Below are 23,704 nucleotides of genomic sequence, written 5' to 3' on the forward strand. Positions count from 1 at the left end.
TACTTTTTTTTACAGGTACCCCATACATGTTTCAAGCACAAGACTACTTGACACAGTGGTACTAGATGAAATGAAATTGCATACATTTTTTGCCCAGAAGAAACTATTTTTTTTTACAACCAACATACTCACATTTATCACCAATCACAGGACTTGTGGTGTTCACTTCTCTATCAAACATTGGATACACTTCGAACTTTGACCCAGCCGCAAGTTATTTTGTTTAGTATTATCTATTAATAAGTCAGTACTGATGAAAAAGACGTTTTTTGCCTATATGTCATTAAATTGATATAATTAAATTTTCATTCCATACCCTTCGTGGTAATCTGTTTAGTTGAAAGGTGCCTATTGTATTTATATTGAACAACAACAAAAATGTATACCATAGTCCATAGCTTTTCCATACCTGTGCAGAGTCATACAAACATTAATTGTGATTAATTGTTAAATGAATATTATCATTATGCACGGCAATTGGCTTGTTATACATAAAATATCTTAAATCATTATGATGATAAATGTTGGCAACCTGGAAATTTTCATATTAACATTAATTTAGTTTATATTAAAATAGCATATACTCTAATTAGGTTAGTGGTTAGTGTTTTGAATCTTCCTTAACAAAATTCAATTAAGCTGTGTGTAACTCTTTCTTTCCTTCTGTTAGTCTTTGTAATTATAAACGTGTTTTAGGTTGGTTTAACAGGCTGGTCGAATAAATATAAGTAGTAGAAAAAGATTCCAAGACCTAAAATATTTCCATATGTATCTAAGGTGTTAATTTCAGTTTCAGTGTGTCTCTCTAGTAGATGTAGGTTGTGATTCCAGGCCCGTACGCAGGGGGGTGGGGGGGGGGGTGCGACGGGTGTGTACGCACCCCTCAAATTACTAAAGGTCCACATTTCTCTATTAAATTTAAATAACGTTACGTAATCGTTATTGTTTTGAGGGGTTATTTTTTTATGTTGATTTGTATCATTTTAAATTTGACTCATTGCAACGTTCAGCCCACATAATTTTTGCGGCACATATTATAGCGTTTACGACTCGCCACCACTTATATCAAGGGAAGGGAAATTACTCTGTATATCAATGGGAAGGCCTTTATTAAGTAAGAGTGCGAGTGCGAATAATTTTTACATGCTCATATACCACTAGAGTTTCGAGCATGTCCGTCCCGGGGCCTGTCTCTGGATAGCCAGGGGCTTGTCCCGGGACAAAAAAAAATTAAGCGGGCAATTTTAAAATTTACATCCAAAAATTAAATAGTGGGCCTTTAAAATTTTGATGCGCATCTCTAATTAATATAATTAATAAAGAAAATTCTACTCATTAAATTTGGTCGCTAGATTAGATCGGGTGGTCAAAAAGAAATTAGATAAGATCGGTGGGGGGGGGGGGGGGGGGGGGGGGGGGGGGGTTTTTGAGTTGAAAATGGGCAGAATTTTGAAATTAACAATTAGTAAAAAAAAATTAATAGAATTGACTGCTCGGTCGAATATTTATATAATTTGCAGCATTTTAGAAGGACAGTCCAAAAATAAATAAAAGAAAGAAGAGAGGATCGGACTATTTAATAATATTAAAAAAAGAAAGTAATTTCGACATAAACTTTTGAACGAAGGTCTAAAAGTTTAAAGTCCGATCTATATGTCCACGTGAGTGGCCTCGTTAAGGCCGTTAGGGTGCACAGCTTGTAGGGACGAGATGAGTTGCATCCCGTCAAGAAAACCCCCAGATTGACAGTCAATAGACGTTGAAGGTGTAGTGCTGTGTTGAAATACAGATCTTGAGAAGCCGGATCCATCTGAACGAGAGAGAGAATCAGACTAAGGTATAGTCCAGTCGTCATGGGTTGGTATATATATATATATATATATATGTGTGTGTGTATATATATGTGTGTGTGTGTGTGTGTGTGTGTGTGTGTGTGTGTGTGTGTGTGTGCGTGCGCGCGTGTGTGTGTGTGTGACTTCTGGAATATCTTTACGTATTACGATTTAGTCTGAAAGAAATTTGAGTCTTAGCCCACGGCCGTTGTTGGTCCCATCACGAGCAATTCGCACCCACCCATTAAAAATCCTGCGTACGGGCCTGGTGATGAAGATTCTCTTACCAGTAGCACAACCCTCACACTGTAAAATGCATCATCTGCATTAAATGCCAACCAGTGCTTCTCAGTATTTCCTATCTTATTATTTGTGTGGTTCTTAATGATATGCCCGACACCATATAAAAGTAAATAAAATGTGTTGATTGCATCGTTAACTAAAACATGTTCTTCCTTCCTGCATTTAAAGGTCCACAATCATGGCACATTATTAATACACAGTATATAAAACAAATACATAAACATTACAGTATTAAAGATAAAAAACAAAAATACCACACCAGTTATCAATAAAGTGACTTTTTGTAAAACGCTTGGGGAAAAAACACACCGCTCAGTCGATTTGACCCGCATCAGACCTGCGACGTAGCAGCAGATGTTCTGTTAGTAGGTCGACATGCCGACAGCAGAGAATGATTGTTCGAAAAACAGCTGATTCTTAACAGACGCTAGTTTGGACATTTTGATCTTAACACATTTGTACATCTACGCTAATAGTACCTCGATTGGTGAGGAAATGGTATATAAGCACGTTAACCTAGTTACCTACCTACCTGTGAAAAACAGGACACAAGTTCAGTCCCGACTTTTGAAAGTGGAATATTAACATTTAACATGTAATAAAAATATGTGTTCAGATCAGAACGCATTTAAAATAACAAGCAGAATAAATAACATTATTTTATTGATTAATATCACATAAAATAGGGATCTGAATGTATTGTCTTAGACAGATCGGTATGATGCAATGCAGGTATGAACACATACAAATAATAATACGATTTATCTTGCTACCTACACCCGTTACTGCAGGTGTTGTTCATTGTTTGTTAGGCATTCAAAGAGGCGCGATTATTTCTTAACACTTTCTGTGGTGTCCTAATTACCGGGAAACTGCGGTCATTGTTAAAAGGTGACCACTGGCAGACGGCCTCAGACTAGAGTTATCCACCCATTTGGTTGTCCAAAATACGGAAACTAATGCGAGAAAATATAGTTTTCTTGTGATGTGATTAATGGCTGGGGAGCTGCTTAGTATACTGGATTGTTACACTGGGTTTGACAGGTAAGAGGATGCAGTTAGTGAATATGTGCACTTGGTTTACACTGGATACTGCATAATGTCCCCCAGAGCACATTGAAGTCATGCAAAATTTGTGTAAAATGCAGAGAAATGGGTGTGATCCGGTCCCTTAGCCCACGTGTGTTTGTTTACATTGATATAACGCGGAAAAGAGCTGGACAACAGATGTCGTCCTTTCGAGTGTTCAATGGGCCCAGGCAGGTAATGTTTCCCGTGAAATACTAATGGCCTGGTAAAATTAATAAAAGTGCTACAGCCACTGGGGCTACATGAGAATACATAGTGAAATTAATTGTGGTCTGAGGCCAGACAGTAGGTATGATCGCATACCGGTGTAGACAGTATAGGGGCAAGATCGCGCGCCGGTGTAGACAGAGCTAATTACTACATGAAATGTTCTTTTGTTCTTGAATTTGTCCGGAATAGAAGGCATCCGGTGTCGACAGATTCTTTTATTCCTAATAAATTAACGGTAGCTGAACGGGACTTTAAAACTGTGCCGATTTACACGTAATGCAGGTCCGTAGGAACAGTAGTCCTATCAGACCTCCATAGCTTAGGAACCATAGTCCTACCCGGACTTTCATACCTGATTTATTTTTAAGTTGTTTTTATCCTAGGACTTGTATTCCTACCGGACTTAAATTCCTTCTATAGCAGTGACAGAAATACTAGTCCGGTAAATTAGATGTCCGTTTGTTATACTCTGCAATTTGCACGAGCTGCCAGAAAGACACGAGAAAACAGTGAGGTTTTGGCAGCCTTCCCTCGTAGTGTGATGGATAAGTGTACAAGTTTCTTAAAATTATTGTGAGTTCAAGTCTCTATGTCAAAATATTATTTTTAAGTTTGAGTATCAGCTTAATTATTTTTTGGCGTCATAGACTTGTGGATCAGATACGTGAGTGAATTTTTGTAATCGTCTGACATTTTTGCCAGCATATTGAAGTAGGACGAATATCTTGCTTTTTTTCAAAAGTATATAATGCAGATATAAAGTAGGCTATGTGCTCATGTGTTCAACACGTAGAAATATATATCTAAAAAACAATATGTAACCCAAAATTGTTTTAAATATATATATATATGAAAACTGGTAACTCAAAAAAGCTAACATTTGGCGAACAGCAAAAGACCATTTCTGTATATACCAACATAAGTTTTAATAATATGTTTGTAAGTTTATATTTTGACGATAAATCACAATCTGATTATTTGTGATTTTCTTAATATTTGTCCGATCGGCCTTCCATTCCTCGTAATCCTAGTCTGTGGAACTTGCATTCCTAGGAATTTAAGTCTGTGGGACGTGGATTCCGAGGAATGTAAGTCCATGGGACTTTTATTCCTGGTACTCCTGGTCCACAGGGCTTTCAATCCTAGTACTCCTAGTCCTGGAATTTATTTCCGATATTTTGCTTATTACATGATTCCTGAAAATCCATGAAATAAAACTTTGAAAACTGTACTTAGTTCTAGTAGTTAGTTATAATAACTAGTACTATAATGAACAGTTAGGCCCTACTACAATATAAAAATAACAGGAATAATAAGCATGAAAAATTACCTTTTACTGATGAACAATTAAAATAGCATCAAAACACTTGAAATTAATTATCACTGACTGTCTTATGGCAGTTTTGACCAACATAAGCATAAGAAACGAGTTGGGGAAAGGGTCTCTGTATTGTTATACTTGGCCGTTAGGAACATCATGAGCGTTCGAGACTGGATGGAGGTGGGGTCGGGGGGGGGGGGGGGGGTCACTCCCCCAGTGCTGGGGGGGGGTCAATGGGGGTCACTCCCCCAGTGCTTTCGGACAAAATGAGCTGGCCTGAAATCTTTACCATGTATTTCCATCATTCTACTCACAATATTAGTTGTAATCCATGTAAAAATGCAGACCGATTTGTTTGGAATCCTATATAGCGTCTTGGTTAGTAATGCGAATATAAATATACGTTCTGTTCCAGATTCGGACATTTTCTTTTCATTCGGGCAATAAAAATCAGCCTGCCCCCATCCCACCCCTACTCCCAAAAAAGGAGCCTGAATGGCTATTGTGAGCAAAACTGTCAGGTGTAAAAGTGTTATGAATAGTTAGTCTGTTTAAAAGTATCTTTGTAAATTGTATGTGCATATTATTGACAGTATGATAATTGTTCAGGGGTTACTGTTTTGTCTTAGTCGGTGTAGTGGCCCATTGAGCTGCTAAAACCCACTATTTCTATTAATTGATAAACCTTAATGATAACCATTTAACATAATTTGTTATCGATGGTATGGTTGGTTGGGATTAAGATAGCATAGAGCCCAGAGTCTGATATGTCATATGTTAGACCAAATTAATTTTTGAAAATGAGCAAAATTGACAAAGCAGGCACATGTTCAGTAAATTATGCAGGGGGGAGATCTAGACTGTGGCAGGTAGAAATTTGTTTTGAAGAGGGGTGTTTATATAATAAGATAATTTATATAACGCAAATATCAAATTTTATAGTTGAATTATTATTATTATGATTATTATTATTATTATTATTATTATCAAATACTAGTACATAATGTCTAACATGTAATTGTGTTGGTATATCAGATGGGCAAGTTATACTTATCTGTGAGTACTAACACATGCTTCGAATTATGGAAAATCTTTTCGAGTGACTTTTAAATGTTTAAACATTTATTAGTTGGAACAACACGCAATGAATAAAGACCTTGGTTTTGCTCGTGTAATAAGGTCAACAAAATGTGTACATATTCTTGCAAATGATATAAATGGAAAATATTGGAATAAATAGAAAATATTTAAATAAAGAGAGGCGCCAGTATCCCAAGTTAATTAAATAAACCAGAAAGGAAACTGCTTTTCATTTTGTTTACATTTATAATTTATTTTTTATATGTACCACCGGACTTAAATTTTTGTTGTCCAGGAATGCAAATCCGACCCGGACTTAATATCCTGGCAGTCAGACCAGTATTCCTAAGGAACGTAAGTCATAGGACTTGCATTCCTAGGTATATTCGACCTAGGACCTGCATTCCTAGGAGACTAGTCCGGCCAGACAACTATTCCTACGGACTTGCATTCCGTTTACACCGGTTTAGATAGATGCCAGTTTGGACAGAGTCCATTCTGTGTGTTTGTGTGTGTATATATATTGTGTGCGTGCGTGTGTGTGTATGTGTGTGTGTGTGTGTCTCTCTCTCTCTCTCTCTCTCTCTCTCTCTCTCTCTCTCTCTCTCTCTCTCTCTCTCTCTCTCTCTATATATATATATATATATATATATATATATATATATATATATATATAGAGAGAGAGAGAGAGAGAGAGAGAGAGAGAGAGAGAGCTCTCTCTATATATATATATATATATATATATATATATATATATATATAGAGAGAGAGAGAGAGAGAGAGAGAGAGGAGAGAGAGAGAGAGAGAGAGAGAGACACACACACACACACACGCACGCACAAAATGTTTGTATTTAATTCTGAAATACAAGCCGCATATTTCTTTATCGTTCTAGGCTTGGTACCCTCTACTGGCGTAGGCAGGATTTTATATTGGGTTGGGGGGGGGGGGGACGAGCCCACACTGGGGGTGGGGGTGGGTTCCCGTAGGCCCCCTCTTTATGCCACTGCAGGGACGGCGCATGGCCTAACACTTTTCAAAGAGGCACTTTTGTGGGTTATATTTGTTGTATCTGTGAAAATGTCCTCAATTGAATTTGAAAGAGTCGTACCACTATATTTAACACTGCCGCTCCTGTTCTGGTACTCTCCCCGCCTCCTCCCCCCTCACCCTTTTGAGCTCTAGTTTAGCTCGTGCTCGTCGTGGTTTCTTGTTTGTTGTATCATGCGCAATCGAAGAATGTGGGGATACAGGCTTGGAACAGATATGCTTAAAATTTTTTTAATAATAATAGGTGTCATATTTATCGACCACCTCAAATAATTATCGTAATTCCCAGGGATGAAGTGGTCACTACAGATCCTAACCCATCATGATGGTCCTTTCCATTACGCACGGTTTCTGTTTAAGAACCACTTCCATGCAAACCCTGTGATTGTCGGTTTGTTTAAAGTTAGGAAAAACTGCTGCTTTGATACATCGAAACAGTAAACAGTTGTTCACCATATTTTACATTTGAAAACTATTTCTAAAAGAATATTCCATCCATACAATTCAATTCAATATAATAAAATGTTCGCGTTTTAAAAATACACGTGTTCCACCTTCCCAGTAAAATGTTTGAAAGGCTGCGAATCACGCTTTCATGTTATGCCGGTTAGCGCATCACGGGGTCACGTGACTTGGCTCCTCGAGTCGACAGACGTTTTGGCAAACGATGGGGAAAACGCGACTTTTTATTGCGAATATATTAAAAACGGGTAAATTTAAAAAAATATATTTTATTGATACTTCATATATATATTGTAAAAGGTATACGTTTGATAAATGTTGACCTTTAAGCTTGAAGCAGCATAATAACTTGAAGAAAAAACCCACGAAAACTATTATCATTTTGACTAAAGAAGCACTAAAGTTTCTTCAAATACTGTACACTTAATACATATTGGTGCATGTAGTGTGTTTCACGGTTTGTATGGAAAGAATATCTCATTTTCTGCTCCCCAACAAACTTGCATTTTGGTCCAGAAGTGCATTACTCTATATATATATGTACCGGCCTCGGTGGCGTCGTGGCAGGCCATCGGTCTACAGGCTGGTAGGTACTGGGTTCGGATCCCAGTCGAGGCATGGGATTTTTAATCCAGATACCGACTCCAAACCCTGAGTGAGTGCTCCGCAAGGCTCAATGGGTAGGTGTAAACCACTTGCACCGACCAGTGATCCATAACTGGTTCAACAAAGGCCATGGTTTGTGCTATCCTGCCTGTGGGAAGCGCAAATAAAAGATCCCTTGCTGCCAATCGGAAGAGTAGCCCATGTAGTGGCGACAGTGGGTTTCCTCTCAAAATCTGTGTGGTCCTTAACCATATGTCTGACGCCATATAACCGTAAATAAAATGTGTTCAGTGCGTCGTTAAATAAAACACTTCTTTCTTTCTTTACTCTATATATTTTCCAATTTGTTATGTTTGGACTGCATACAGATTTGCATTACTACATACTCTTCCTCATAATAACTAGCTCTCTCTGTAACATAACTTTATGGAATAAATTCTTCTGGTGTCTTTCTCTGAGAAATTAAATATAACTGAAAAAGATACTATTATCAGTACTACACAAAGAAGGGTCAGTCCATAGGACCCTCACCCCGAATTATTAACATTACCTCCACATTCCGATATTATTTCAGGGGTAGGGGTACGATTATCTTTGACAATATATAAAATATATACAACAGTCAGAACCATAATTCCTCAAAATACGGTAAAACAGTGTAAATATATGAAAATATATGCAAAATACAGCATTTGTGGTGCTATGACCTTGACTCTGAGATATGACCTTCAAAATATTCAGGAAAAGAATGGCACCAAAGCTTTTCAGAATACCTCTGTAGTAAGCTTTAAAATGATATATGTTGCCAACTTTCTTCATTAAATTCCCACGGAATTACAACTGGTCCTGGACTACATATACAATTTTAATGATGAACTGGCGGTCATTTTGAAATCTTGTTCGCACCAACTTTAGAAAATGTTATCTTATAATGTCATAAACTCCACACCCCAGAGATTAATTTTAGCCATAGTGACAAATGTTATACTTCCGGTCCCGGTTACTAAAAAACTAAGGCTATTTTGTTTTCAGCCTCTGCTGCAGAACTAAGAACTAAGAACAGTAAATAATAATAATAATAATAATAACAATAATAACAAATAAACGATTCCGCATCACGAGATAAAGTTTTCTTAGTCAAATCATATCTAATGTACTTGTGAACATGTTAAATATCTGTTTATTAATATCATTATTTAATATGCCTAGACCGTTTAATTGCAGATTAAATGGTTAAGAGATGTGAGAAGAATTTGCCTTTTATTTGCTGGTTATAAATTTGACATTCAAAGATTAATGATGGGTGATTTCAAAGTAATCTCCACACAATTATATATAACGGATGCATATTAAGTCCAGAACGATATAGGTCTGCATTTAAAGACTTTAAGTACTACAGTATCAGTGGCGTAGCCGTGGGGAGGGGGGTCACGGGAGCCCCATTCAAACGTACTTTCTTTTAAAACTGTATTACAGTTTATACAATCATAAATACCTACATAGTGTAGGCCGCCCCCACCCCACCCCACCCCACCCCAATATGCCCCCAATGCAGAATCATGCCTACACCAGTGTACAGTAAGGTATGTCTTAATATAGTATGTAAAACATTTTCTTTCTATCTACCTATAGTTCTTACTTGCTGTATGGCGTTCCTCATTCGAATCACATTGAGCAAGTTGAAGTAACGTGTATATCACGGATACCCAAACTGTTAGCATCTTCATGGTAGCACGTCGTCACTCGGTCGGCTTTTCGTTTTCAATATTTTCCCGCAGTTTCGTATATCTTGCTCCATTTGACTGTAGGATATATAACAGTGTAGCCTATAACTTACTGGACTGTTTTTTTGTTGTTGTTTTTTTTAACAGAAGACAATAAACTACAAACTTGCATGGTACTAGGTCATGTAATTAATTTGCTTAAAACTGACTTTGTTTTTGTCTTGGACACCTGCAGGGTGTGCGCATTTGCGGTCCCTCAATCTAGACCTGAAATCTTTTGACATATATTATCAAGTTAAAGTATATGTTAGCTTTACAAATTAAAAATGTTGACATTTTCCCAACATTTGCCACGATGATTTTTGCTAGGAAAGCAGGGGATTGCATTTTAGAACATTACGTTTTCACAATTTTACGGCATGCCTCCGAACCCTTCTAGTATTAGCTACATATTAATTTAACTGTTTGTTATTAATAATACAATAGTAATTAATATTAATGAACATGTCTTTAATAAATCAGTTCCAACATGTCGTTAATAAAACAGTTCCAACATCACACTACAGTATAACATTGTCAGGGCGACCAACTTTCCGGACTTTTTAACCCATATCCGGAAATCCGGAATTAATGCCAAAGATCAGGAATTTTTTCCAAATTCGCTATCATTATTCTTTTTTTGAAGCAACCATTTCTGAATATATTTAAAATTTTCTATATTTTTAAATCCCGAGTTTATCTTTCTGCATTCTCTGTTTCAACCTTAATTCGGTATTATCTACAGTTTTGTGCTATTACTAAGACGTTTGTCTATTGGCTGTATTTGTCAACAGCCGACCAATGAAAATGTTTTTTACGGGGTAGACATCGGTTCAATGGCGATGTATACAATTTTGCCACGGTGAGTGAAAACCTGAATATATAAGAGAACAAAAGAAACGGATCCACGATTCTCTTCTTTTCGTATGCTTTCACATGCAACATTTCACTAAATAATATTTGGCTACCAGTAATCTGTGACACATTCATGACATTAATATATCTACCGAAGTAAGTTAAACTATAAACAATGTAATTTTTTACAAACCATTGTTAGATTTCGGTCCCAAGTTTGCCACTTTATTACTAATCTGTAAATGGGAGTGAAACTGTACTACACTATTTGCTAATAAAGTGGGGCGCTTTTTTCTTCTTTTTTTTTTGGGGGGGGGGGGGGGGGGGGGTTGATTATTTTTTTATGTTTGGTGTGTGTATGTGTGTGTGTGTGTGTGTGCGCGCGCGCGCGCGTGCGATAATGCTGTCAATAGGGACGTATCAGAGACTTTCCGACAGGTGACGCTCGTGCACTATACACCATTCCGGTTTCTAAATTTGTATTGTAACGCACCGATCGGTATATCCACTCTATTATTCCCGACCAAATTGTGAGCATGTATGTGACTGAAGCGTAGAACGGCTGAAACGTAAAGTAAATAATAAAAATCTACGAAATTCCGCAGTTGGTGGTTTAAAAAACAAAATGGAAGAAAAATAAATAAATAATGTTAATCAAATCGTGGGTTTTCCACAACCACGTGGGCTACTCCCTACCGTTCTTACAACTTTCTATCATATATCCACCATGCCAAAACCATTAAATGTGTACATGTTTGACTGATAATACTTGAGTGTTTGCAATAATTAAAAAAAACAAAAAAACTGTAACAACATTTAATAAAGTTTTTATTTGTAAAACACCACGTTCCATTCTTCGCTGTTTACTTCCGGGTTCTATTCAATGTTTGTTATCGCGATTTAATATGAAGATTTATGTGCTTAAAACCACAAATTATTCGTTTGCAGAGTAGTTTAATTTCAACCGAATTTGTCAACATAATTATTTTTCATAAATTATTTCAATGAAATAATTTTTTAAAAACCCACCAAACCCAACCCAAACAAAATTATTAAAGTTATGGTAACACAAATAAATATTCAATAATAAAAGTATAAATCAATCCACATAGGCCTAAGTGGCACAATTTTTCTACTTCCTTTTTAGGCATAGGCCTATTTTATGGCTTGTCTAGTAAAACATGCTAAATATATTCATCAGTGTAAATAAAGTTACTATACCTAGTACAGCAATGGCGAAGGCCCAGAAATTATCTCCCCCATAGAGGTCGCGTGTTACTATACACCCTGTAGTCTCGCTTTAAAGGAATGCTAAAGCAAGGCTTTTGGACTGGTATGCATATATAACGATACATAATGCACATTATTGCTTGATACCAACAAGTATAATCGTATAGTTAATTCATAAAACGGTTAAATGTGACGGCTATTATATATAACGAGCGCAGCCATTTTGTACCATCCCAGTGAATACGTCCTCTGGCGAGCTGGTGGTTACGTAATGCCTAACGTGTCACGTCAGGAATTAAGTCTTCGAACTGAAGAAACAAAACATACCTGATTTTTGCGGATGCATCGCAGTGTTCTGTAATAATATCCATCCCAGTAACCCAAGCAACGTGTATATGTGGTTTATTTTTCAATACAAAATAAACCACCATTGTCAAAGTGTTGAAATAACTCTATTATGTTTTGTACATAAATTAATAGTTGGAGTGATTTCTTGGTTAATTGGTCTTTTCTTTCCGTGGCCTGTACCTGTGGTTCCTGATTGGTAGGTGTATATTTAGACGGTCCCCAGACACTGTCTAGACACACTAAATAAAAAGGCGCGCCTCTTTTATTGTGTGATAACCTCAAATTGTAATGGGCATTACCAGTCGTCCTGCTTTATTACTGTAAGTAATTATGTAAAACCCTTGATTAAGTAGACTTTCCCATCTAAAATCACAAAACTGACCAATTACGTAGTCCCAAAGAAAAGAAATTTATCAGTTTGGTATCGTGAGTGGTCGTTTTTGCTCGAACGTATCCTACCAATAGGCCTAATAATATGCATTTTTTCTTTGGATTTTTTAAAAGAAAAAAATACTAGAACTCCATTTCGTTCTATTGATGCAAATTGAAATATATTTAGTTAAATAGTTTATTATACTTTCAAGTTATTTATGTTGTTTTACAAGTCAGGTTGATGAAAGCGGAGCGCCTTGTCGTAAATTAGAGCGTTTGGTTACACTGTGCATAGAGAAGTTGGACGGCGCTGACGTCACTTCGCCCCAAGCTATACCACCGGACGTCACAAAAACGAAACAAAATGGCTGCCCACAGTTAGCAGGAATAACCATGTTTTTTTTAGTAAGTCTAAAATTACGCGTGTTTCATTTGTTAAAGTGTCAGCATGTGTTGGTGGTCCGGGTATGCATCATAAGGCTCTTGTTGGAGTTTAACCTACCTTTAAACAGCTGTTCAGTAATGTGATTTGAAGCCACCGGTCGGTATCAAATTACTTTGTCCACCACTGTACGAACAGGAAAAGTGGTCATATTTTTTCAGACGATGAGGCATTGCACAAAGAATGTCTAGACTGTATAACGGATCTATAATATGACAAAATACACCCCCCCCCCCCCCCCCCCCCCCCAAAAAAAAAAACCAAACAAAAAAAACCAAACAGTGAATAGCTGGAAAACGAGACGTTTGTATGTCATTGCCATTTTTCTTCCTATTATGTATGCTTTTTGGACATTTGTTTATTTGTGTGTTTTGTTCACTGCTTTTTAGTGAGGGGAAGGGTTTTGGTGGGTTCATCCACCCCAACCCCCACCCCCATGGCATTGATCATGCTTGTTGTCGATTATTAATTTATTTATTTATTTATTTTTAATAAATAATTTCACAAAACTAAAAGAAGTGTTTTAGAAACAACACTTTTTTTTAAATTATGTACAGGGCCAGCAGAGAGAGTATTTGAAAGTGGGGATGGGGTGGGGGTACTAGTAGTGTGCTGTCAGTTAAAAGGTTGTGGTGTCTGTGTGTGTGTGTGTGTGTGAGAGAGAGAGAGAGAGAGAGAGAGAGAGAGAGAGAGAGAGAGAGAGAGAGAGAGAGAGAGAGAGAGAGAGAGAGAGAGAGAGAGACAGACAGACAGACAGAGACAGACAGACAGACACAGAGAGAGAGAGAGGGAGAGAGATTTCTTTTTAGGCACAAGGCAGAATAACAATTTATTTTCTTCATTTGTTAAACTCTATATTTGATTATTCCTTTGTTAATCTGTCTATAGGGTGCCTACTAGTTAGGTATCTCTTTTGTAAGATGTAATATGTATGTAGGATGCATTTTCTTGTTACACTAAGCATATCTGAAATTACTGACCAAAGGATGCTGTGATGGTGATGTAAACAAATAACTTCAATGAAAGTGAAAATGCTGAAATTAAAGTAATTTGTAGGAGTAGTCAGTGTGGTGGCCATGGGTTTACCTTCTCAGTGAATCAGTATCATAATGACCATCGCTAAATATTATGAAGGCTGGTTTTCTGAAACACAGATGTTTAACACCAAATTAAAATGTGCTGAGATACTGTAATAAAAATATTCATTTTCTTTTCATTATTGGTTATTCTAAAAAGACTGCAGGGCTTGTTCTGCAATGTGAGATTTGATTAAATACTTAAAGCATAACAGAACAAAATAAACTGACCATAACCAAATACTCTCCAAATTATAATCTAGAATTTATTTACATAAATATCCTAAAACTGAAAATTCTTCTTTTTTTTTTTATCTTTTTTTTTTTTTGGCCTAACTAGACTATTTTGGACAAATGTAGCAAAAACCTAACATTTTATTCTGCAGTGACTGTTAAGCCGTATAACAGTTATACTTTTACTTTTTATTGAAAAAAACACACTGTTGGACTGAAAATGTAAATACCAGATAGTTATTGTTTATGTAAATACATATACATGCTAAGCAGAATTTAATTTTGGATACCAGACTTTAATAGCCCAGTATCCCACCGGTATACCATATAATGTTGTTGGTTTTTTAATCCTGCGTTTTTATTTTCAGTCACGGATTTAGTGGGCCTTATTTCTCTAAATATGGATTATAAATGGAAATTACATTAATTTGGAATACCAAACCTAGTTATTGTATGATCCAAAACATTTTAACTGAACTACAATCGAGGGAATTCCATGACACGCTTCATTTTTAAAATTTGGAACTCTTCTTGTGAGAAGTCATAAAAAAAACCCCGGCAAAACAGACTCGTAGTGATGAGGCTGTATATACGACAACCGTATAATGTATTTTAGAATTTTATGTAAAAGACCGCCGTGTATAGATACTTGGCAAATAAGGGCCGGCTATATAATAAAATAATAAAAAATATATTATTTCATGACGAAAATAACTGCGAATACGCTGAAATAAAATAATAAACGGTCGGAACATTAAGTCACCATTTATTATTGTTATTATTATCATTACTATTATTATTATTATTATTATTATTATTATTATTATCAGGCGCGTGTGCATGGAATTTATCAGGGTAGAGAGTTTAGACGGTTACAACGCTATAGTGCTTGGTTCGAAAACGGATGACGTGTTTTCCAGCTTCACAAGTGTGGCATACGACCAGCCAGTCGATTTTCGTTAAATGTTTGTAAATTAGTTTGACTGATTCGCAAAGTGGTCATTTGGTTTAATATACAGCGTAAAAAAACACACACAAAAAACACAAACAAACAAACAAATAAATAAATAAATAAATAAATAAATAAAAACAGTATAAGCGCCTACTGTCGCATGTTTTGCCGTCCAAAGGTTGGGATAATTATTACTTAACCCAGTTGAATCAGGTTCTATGTGCAGGGACAAGTTCAGCCCACTGTTTACAAGTGCGTGTGTGCACGCACGTTAATCTTGCATTTTTATAGCCACCCCCCAGTTAAAACACCGCCCCCTCCACCGTAAAAAGGTAGTAGTAGGCTTATAATAATAATAATAATACACTATTATTATTATTATTATTATTATTATTAACCTATTATTATTATTATTATTATATTATAATGTTGGTAAAATGACGTCGCGGTGAGGTGGGTGGGGGCGGTTGTTACAGAAATATTACATAAATTTAGAGGGGAACCCGGGAGTGGTATAAAACATATGTATTTTTAGTTTTATTGCCCCTTGCAATTTTGCGCATTTGAAATATGACTAAATAACCTTTTAGTCATATTAATTTGCGGTAAAATTAACTTTAACAATTTTTTACGTAAGCAACCACAAAATTGCAATCAGTGAAAAATCATTAAATTCAAGCCCTGTTGTTAGTTTGTGTACTGTCCGAAGTTAGTTTCTCGTTCAGATAATCTACCTCAGCAGCTGATAATTTGTAATTTTTATTTTTATTTATTTATTTATTATTATAAAATTTTTGTTAGTATAAAAATGATAAATATAGATAACTTTCTTATAGCTTTAAAATGTGTATGGGTTCGAAGATTGTTTCAAGAAAACTCAAAATGGATAACCCTATTTAAATCAGTTACAGGTATACCCACAAAGGATCTAACCTTATATGGAGATAATTTTATTGTTCGTAAAACATTGCACATAAAAAATATGTTTTGGAAAGATACTATGGAAAGTTGGGCAGAAATACAACAAAAACAAAATCCGAATAATGTAGAAGACATACTTGGAACAAATATATGGCTTAACAGTAAAATATTAATAGATCATAATCCATTTTTGTATAAAACCTATATTGGTAAAAGCATTATTTTTATAAACGATTTATTAGACGAAAATTGATTTTTTTTAATATATGACCAGTTTGTTGAAAAATACCATATAACTACAAATTTTATCAACTATGCATCATTAATTAATAAATGCTGTCAAATCATTTATATATAAATTAGATCAGTTAAAAGACGATCATTTTAACAGTGAAAAATCCTATATACCCTTTAAAACTGCAACTATTATTTAAAAGTAAAAAAGGGTGCAGAGATATGTATGACATTTTAAACTTTCAGTATGTAAAGCCAAAAGGACGGATAAAATATAGTAATGAACAAACTGACTGGGAAAAATATTATGCTTTACCATTTCGATGTGTGAAAGATTCTAGCCTTCGATGGTTTCAGTATAGATTACTGCAAAACATATTAGCTACTAATACTTTTCTATACAAGATTAACTACACTGATTCTCATATATGTAACTTCTGTAATAATTTTCCTGAAACAATACAATATTTATTTTTCGATTGCGATAAGGTACACACTTTATGGGAAGCAGTAACAGATTGGATATTTACTCGAACAGGAACTATAATTCATTTTAATAAAATTATTATAATGTTTTGTTTGATAAATAATAATAAAAGCGATTTTATAAACTGGTTAATAATTAATATAAAATATTATATATACAGTATGAAAATACAAAAGAAATGTTTAAGTATTAACGCTGTGCATGGCATAATGCAACATAAATTTTAAATTGAAAGATATATTCTTTTAAAAACTTGTAAATACGATGTATTTAATAATGAATGAGCAACGTGGCAAACGCTATTTTATTGAGACTTAAAGATAATATAGACATGGAAAAAACTTGTTTGAAAACTAAATTCAGTCTACATTTTAGAACAAATATAATATTTTTAATTTCATCTCTTCCGTATATATTTCTGGTAGATGTGGGTACATGTGTGAATATATGTACATGTATAATATGTATGTGTATGCATTTATGTATGTGGGTATCTCTATGAATATACTGTCATATATGCGCAATTATGCACGAAGTAACTCTGTTCCTTCTTTCGTTTCTTATTTCTTTTCTTTTTTCTTTCTTTTTTCTCTTTCTTTTCAATTTAGGTCTAGATATTTCTTCATACTAGATATGTCTATGTAATTACCTGTATATGTTACTACTATGCTATGTATTGTAGTGATTTAGGGCCCCAACCCTAACACTACGTATTCTTCTGGGACAATAATTGAAAACAAAAGTTTTTTGCGTACGACTAACGATAAATTTGTCGACGTTTAACATGTTTCTGTTACTAAAATAAATTAATGTATAAGCTTATTATCATTCAGTACATGTTTTTATTAATTTTTAATAACTTATTTTAATTGTTGTTGTTTTTTCTATTTACCCTACGTCGCAGAGGACGGTCAAGCGTTCTCGTTACAAGAGTTTGGTCAATCGCTTTGACACTGCGGTTATTAGGGGGATGCCTGTCACGTGACTCAAAATAATATGTCAAACTTCTCTCCAAATAGCCGTTATTTTTTTATGAATTATGGACCTAAGGGGGGCCTAAGTCGCTGTTGTTTTTGTTGGATCTTTTCTCCCTTCAAATTTTATTTGAGATATTGATTCCACATCTGCAGAAAATTGATACAGGTAGATTTATCATTAGTAATGTCAGACACACTTATAGATTACTGCTAAATATTAATTTATGTCAGTATTACTCAAAAATAGATGCAGCCAATGTTTTTGCCGATTCCGTTTGATTGCGAATTTTACGAATTCCGGGATTTCGATTGCGGCGTTGCAATAGACTGGGAACGAGAACAGTTTCATCCAAGTTTGTTCCGATGTTATTTATGAATTTCATTTAAGTAGGATACTAAATTCTTAGGTGGGATACCAGATTTTGAAATGTTAGTATCCAACTGGGATACTGCCCAATTTTTTTTTTTTTTTTTTTTTTTTTCACTGAAATAACTTAATAAAAATAATTATGTTGACAAATTTGGTTGAATTTACGCTAGTCTGCAAACGAATAATTTGTGGTTTTAAACACGTATATCTTCATATTTAATCGCAATAACAAATAGAACACGGAAGTAAACAGCGAAGAATGAAACGTGGCGTTTTACAAATTAAAACTTTATTAAATGTTGTTACCGTTTTTTTATTGCAAACACTCAAGTATTACCAGTCAAACATGTACACATTTAATGGCTTTGGCATGGTGGATACATGATAGAAAGTTGTGAAAACGGTACGGAGTAGCCTACATGGTTGGGGGAAACCCACGATTTGACTAAACAATATTTTGTTCTTTTATTTCTTCCATTTTTTAAATTTATTTTTTTTTTTTTTTTTTTACCACCAACTGCGCTTCAGTCACATACATGCTCATAATTAGGTCGGGAATAATAGAGTGGATATAATAGAGTGGATATACCGATCGGTGCGTTACGACAATACAAATTTAGAAACCGGAATTGTGTATAGTGCACGAACGACACCTGTCGGAAAGTCTCTGATAGTACCCTATTAACCGCAAGTTATTTTACTCGATGAAAATACGCAACCGCACTATATTTTACTCCTACCCGCAAAAGATTTTATCCCAAATGAGCCCAATTGTATTGGTTTGAATTCGTATTGCGTATATTTCCAGAGCAGACAACACCTTGTAATTTTCAGTACATATTCTTAAATAACTATTAATTTTAATCGTTTAACAGGTATTACATTGTGTGGCTTTAAATGTAAGAAAACAGGGGGGGGGGGGGGGGGGGGGGGGGGGGGGGGGGGGGTATGAATTTCACTGAAAATGTGTCATTATGCAAACACATTATTTGTTTGCGGACTTAATATCAGCGGAATCACTTCCAACTTTTACACACATATTTAACTATATTTAGTTTTAAATCACCGGCACATTCTGAAAGAATAGGTTTAAAAATCTATAGGAATTGTTTTCTTATCTATCGCATTTTCCCAGTTTGCGCCATAACCGGAGAGTAATTTATCCGCCATCTATTGCTTTATCCGTATGACCAGCCTGCTCAGGCATATATGAACAGGAGTAGAGTGGAGTTGGGGGCACTGTTGCAATTGTTTCGGTTTTTGTTTGTTTTGTATTTAGTTGGTTATGTTTGTTTGTTTGTTTGTTCTGTGGGTTTTAGCCCCCCCCCCCCCCCCCCCCCCCAAATCGAAATACAATAGGGACCGGGTTTATCCCCTAAATATTGGTACATTACTGCGATATATTTATATGTTATTGAATTAAAGCAATAATTAAACCATCCCCAACCCACATACACTCACACTCTGTCAACTATTACTCAGATATATTGTATGTTATTTAATTATAGCAATAATTAGTAATTAGTCCCTCCCCCCCCCCCCCCCCCCCCCCGTCCCAACCAACATACACGCACATACTGTCACTTATCTAACTACCAAATGTTGGCCAAATCGGCCAAGACCTTAATTTACAAACAACAACAACAATAATAAAACCATAAAAGTTGATACGGCTCCTTTAAGAATAGGGCTAGCTATCGATGGCTGACCTTTTACACACATAATTGTGTATTGCCAGACGACTAAGTAGCCATGCGTGCAGAATGTATTTTGGTTAGGCTGTTTGATTAAATGTCTTGCCATATAGCATTGCACTTGTTTCATATTTTTTCTTGTTAAAGGGACACACCCGAGTTACGTTTATTTGTTAACCATTACGGCGTTGTTTTTCGCTATTAAACCCCATTTTTCACAAATAAAATTGCACTTTACTTACATTTTATTATTTAGAATACACATTTCCATTCACCTGAAGTGCTTTTTGGTAATCCTGATGTTTGTAAAACCACGAAATGCATTTTTTGCATTTTTTTCACAAAACGTGTTGTCGAGAAAAAACCGTTAAGCAAGCGAGGTCCACTCTATTTTTAATGTCACAAACGTTGGTATATCACGTGACCGTTATCATTTCGGTTCGGTTTGTTTTCTCGTGCACGGTTCGCGCAATCAACATCCGATTTGTTGTTGTTCATTTGTGAGATTTTTCTTCACAGTTCCTGAACATTTTCAGTAACAATAAAGTTCAGACAAGTAAGTGTCTCAATACAAAACGTTACAAACCCTTAAAACCAATAATTTTGCTAAGTCTTACGATATCTGGAGAGGGGATACAACCAGGACAGAACAGTTGGAACGAACGCACCCCAAGTCTGTGAAATTTGTCGTGACGTAGGCATTGTTATGCTTCTACCGGTGACATCAATATACTAACTTTCAAAATTATTTCAAGCAATTGGGACATGGGGATTCCCATGGTATTTATCGATATAAAACCTGCTTTTTCACTCCATTTGATAAAAACGTGATCTAAGTGTGTTACAGGTTTGTAGATTAACCAAATTATAATTTATTTTCGTTGGATGGAACTAGGGTGTGCGGCTTTAATAAAGCAGTAAACGATTATTCCTAATTATATACATTTTATTTCTGTCACCTTCATAAATTTAATGATACAAACTGCGCAAATATGTGCAATTTTCATTTGCAAAATCCATCTGAAAAATTTACAAATTTAAAAAATGTAAATATTAAATGCATTTCTCTATACAAGGTGCGGGGCTTTGTCAATACTTTCAAATTTTGAGATTCTGGATTAGGCTACAAAGAATTCTCAGATCATGCACCTGTTTTGTTCGCGATGGTTTGTAAGCTACAGTCAGATGGATGTCACTCACAGCCCAGGGCGTGTGGTGATCACGATCCTGAATCGTTCTTACGGTGGAGTCCGGAAGAAGCAGAGAATGTGCGACATGCTTTGTGTTTGAATAGAAATGTTCTACATGATATCGTTCTGAACTCAGCTGAGCATCCTAACCAGAGTGACATTAATATGTTATGCAAATCCTTTAGAGACAAATTGTTTTCTGTGTTATATCCCGTTGTTGGCCGAACTTGCAAGTATTACAGTAATAAGAGAAAACCTCCGCCACAAAACGACTGGTTTAATGATGACTGTAAACATGCTCGTCGGTATTTCAATAACAGTAGAAATGTTTATAACAGAAACAGATCCGAGGCGAATAGACAACAGTTTGTGAGAAGTCGCACAACAATAATAGAATTAAAATAATTGCTAAAAATATATATAAAAAGAACAAGGGGAGTGAACTCACAAATTTTGCGAAGACCAATCCTAAGCAGTTTTGGAAAATGATTAAGGATGTTAATAAAAATAGTAGGTTAACCTCAATATTATGCATTGAAGACTTTAGAACATATTTTGAAAATGTTTTTACTCATGCTACTGATAACGCTCCCAGTGAAGATTTTGTGATAGATAAAAATATTTATGTATCAGAACTAAACAAAAAGAAAAGAAAGAAAGAAATGTTTTATTTAACGACGCACTCAACACATTTTATTTACGGTTATATGGCGTCAGACATATGGTTAAGGACCACACTACATGGGCTACTCTTCCGATTAGCAGCAAGGGATCTTTTATTTGCGCTTCCCACAGGCAGGATAGCACAAACCATGGCCTTTGTTGAACCAGTTATGGATCACTGGTCGGTGCAAGTGGTTTACGCCTACCCATTGAGCCTTGTGGAGCACTCACTCAGGGTTTGGAGTCGGTATCTGGATTAAAAATCCCATGTCTCGACTGGGATCCGAACCCAGTACCTACCAGCCTGTAGACCGATGGCCTACCACGACGCCACCGAGGCCGGTCAGAACTAGACAAAGATATTACATTAGGAGAAGTTAGGAATGCAGTTAAAAGTCTGAAATGTGATACTAGTCCAGGTTTAGACGGTGTTATGGCAGAAGTCTTTAAGTTTAATGATGATATTTTTAATAGTATTTTATGTGATTTATTCAGTGTTATATTTTCGTCAGCTTTTTACCCTGCAGAATGGTCGAAGTGTACAATTGTACCTGTACCAAAAAAAGGGAAATATAAATGATGTAAATAACTATCGAGGTATCGTATTGGTGAATGTTATAGCAAAGATATATTCTGTTATACTAAAGGAACGTCTGGAATTATGGTCTGCCAAAACGAACTTACTTCATAACGAACAATTTGGATTTCAACCTGGCAAATCAACGACAGATTGTATTTTTATTTTATATTCTATTATTAGCAAATGTCTTAATGACAAGGACAAACTGTATTGTGCTTTTATCGATTATACTAAGGATTTTGATCGTATCAACAGAAATTATTTGTGGTTGAAACTTCAAAAATATGGTGCCAGTTACAAGATTGTCAGATCCATTAAAGCAATGTATGACAACGTACAACTGTTCGTTAAATATAATAAAACACTGTCACCAGCAATTCAGTCATTTGTCGGTGTAAAACAGGGAGAACCACTGTCGCCACTTTTATTTTTACTGTTTATTAATGATTTTGTCAGTTTTGTGGATATCAGTGAAGCTGATCCTGTACAGTTTAGATATTTGACACGTTTTACCTTGTTGTATGCTGATACTATTCTTATGTCGAAATCGGCCAAAGGCCTACAAAATTTACTTAATAGCTTGAATAACTATTGTAACACGTGGCACCTTAGTGTTAACACCAACAAAACTAAAATAATAGTATTCAATAAAGGTCGACATCCAAAACAGTTGCCTAACTTTTTGTATAATGGTGTAAAAGTCGACATTGTTAATTCATTCTACTACCTTGGTGTTGATTTTTATTCTAATGGCAGATGTAATCTAATGCAAAAGAAAATATTTGAACGTGGTTTACGATCTATGTTTAAGCTGTTTAACATTTTTGAAAACATTAACGTTAATATTGTTCAGAAGAATGTTTTATTTGATTGTTATGTCGGTTCAATACTTTCATATAGCTCTGAAGTGTGGGGATTCCATAAAGCCCCTGATGTAGAGCGTGTGCATCTGAAATATTGTAAATATGTCTTATCAGTTAAAAAGACAACACCCAATATCTCTGTATATAGTGAGCTGGGCCGTATGCCAATGTTTATTAGCAGATATGAAAGAATTATTAAATATTGGTTAAAGATAGTTTCGAATAGAAACTCCATTTTATATGAGGTTTACAATATTTTAAGAGTAGACGCAAATAATAATATTTTATATAACGGATTGAACTGGGCGTATGGTGTTAAATGTCTGTTGGATAGTCTTGGTCTGCCAGATGTCTGGTGGAGTCAAGCTCAAGTGTTGCCTTACTTATCTTTTATTAAACAACGGATAATGGATCAATACTTACAAGAATGGGACGATCAACGTCATTTTATTTCTAAATTAAAACATTATAATAAGTTCAAACAAAGTTTTGAGTGTGAA

General features: G+C 35.4%; 1 protein-coding gene across 5 annotated transcripts in view; it reads right to left on the reverse strand.

Annotated features, from left to right (window-relative positions):
* Positions 1-23,704, reverse strand: part of LOC121371693 (probable G-protein coupled receptor CG31760) — a 115,963-nt gene that overhangs the window by 84,185 nt on the left and 8,074 nt on the right. For 2 of the 5 annotated variants that reach the window (XM_041497772.1, XM_041497776.1), the window contains exon 2: positions 9,593-9,755. In XM_041497772.1, coding sequence (XP_041353706.1) covers positions 9,593-9,680 — 88 coding nt within the window. In that variant the 5' untranslated portion in view covers positions 9,681-9,755. Of the gene's footprint in view, positions 1-132; positions 191-8,264; positions 8,267-9,579; positions 9,756-23,704 lie in introns of those variants that run through there. The other 3 variants (XM_041497774.1, XM_041497773.1, XM_041497775.1) reach the window with 3 other exon arrangements.

This window comes from Gigantopelta aegis, chromosome 4 (assembly GCF_016097555.1).
Source record: "Gigantopelta aegis isolate Gae_Host chromosome 4, Gae_host_genome, whole genome shotgun sequence".
Lineage (NCBI taxonomy): Eukaryota > Metazoa > Mollusca > Gastropoda > Neomphalida > Peltospiridae > Gigantopelta > Gigantopelta aegis.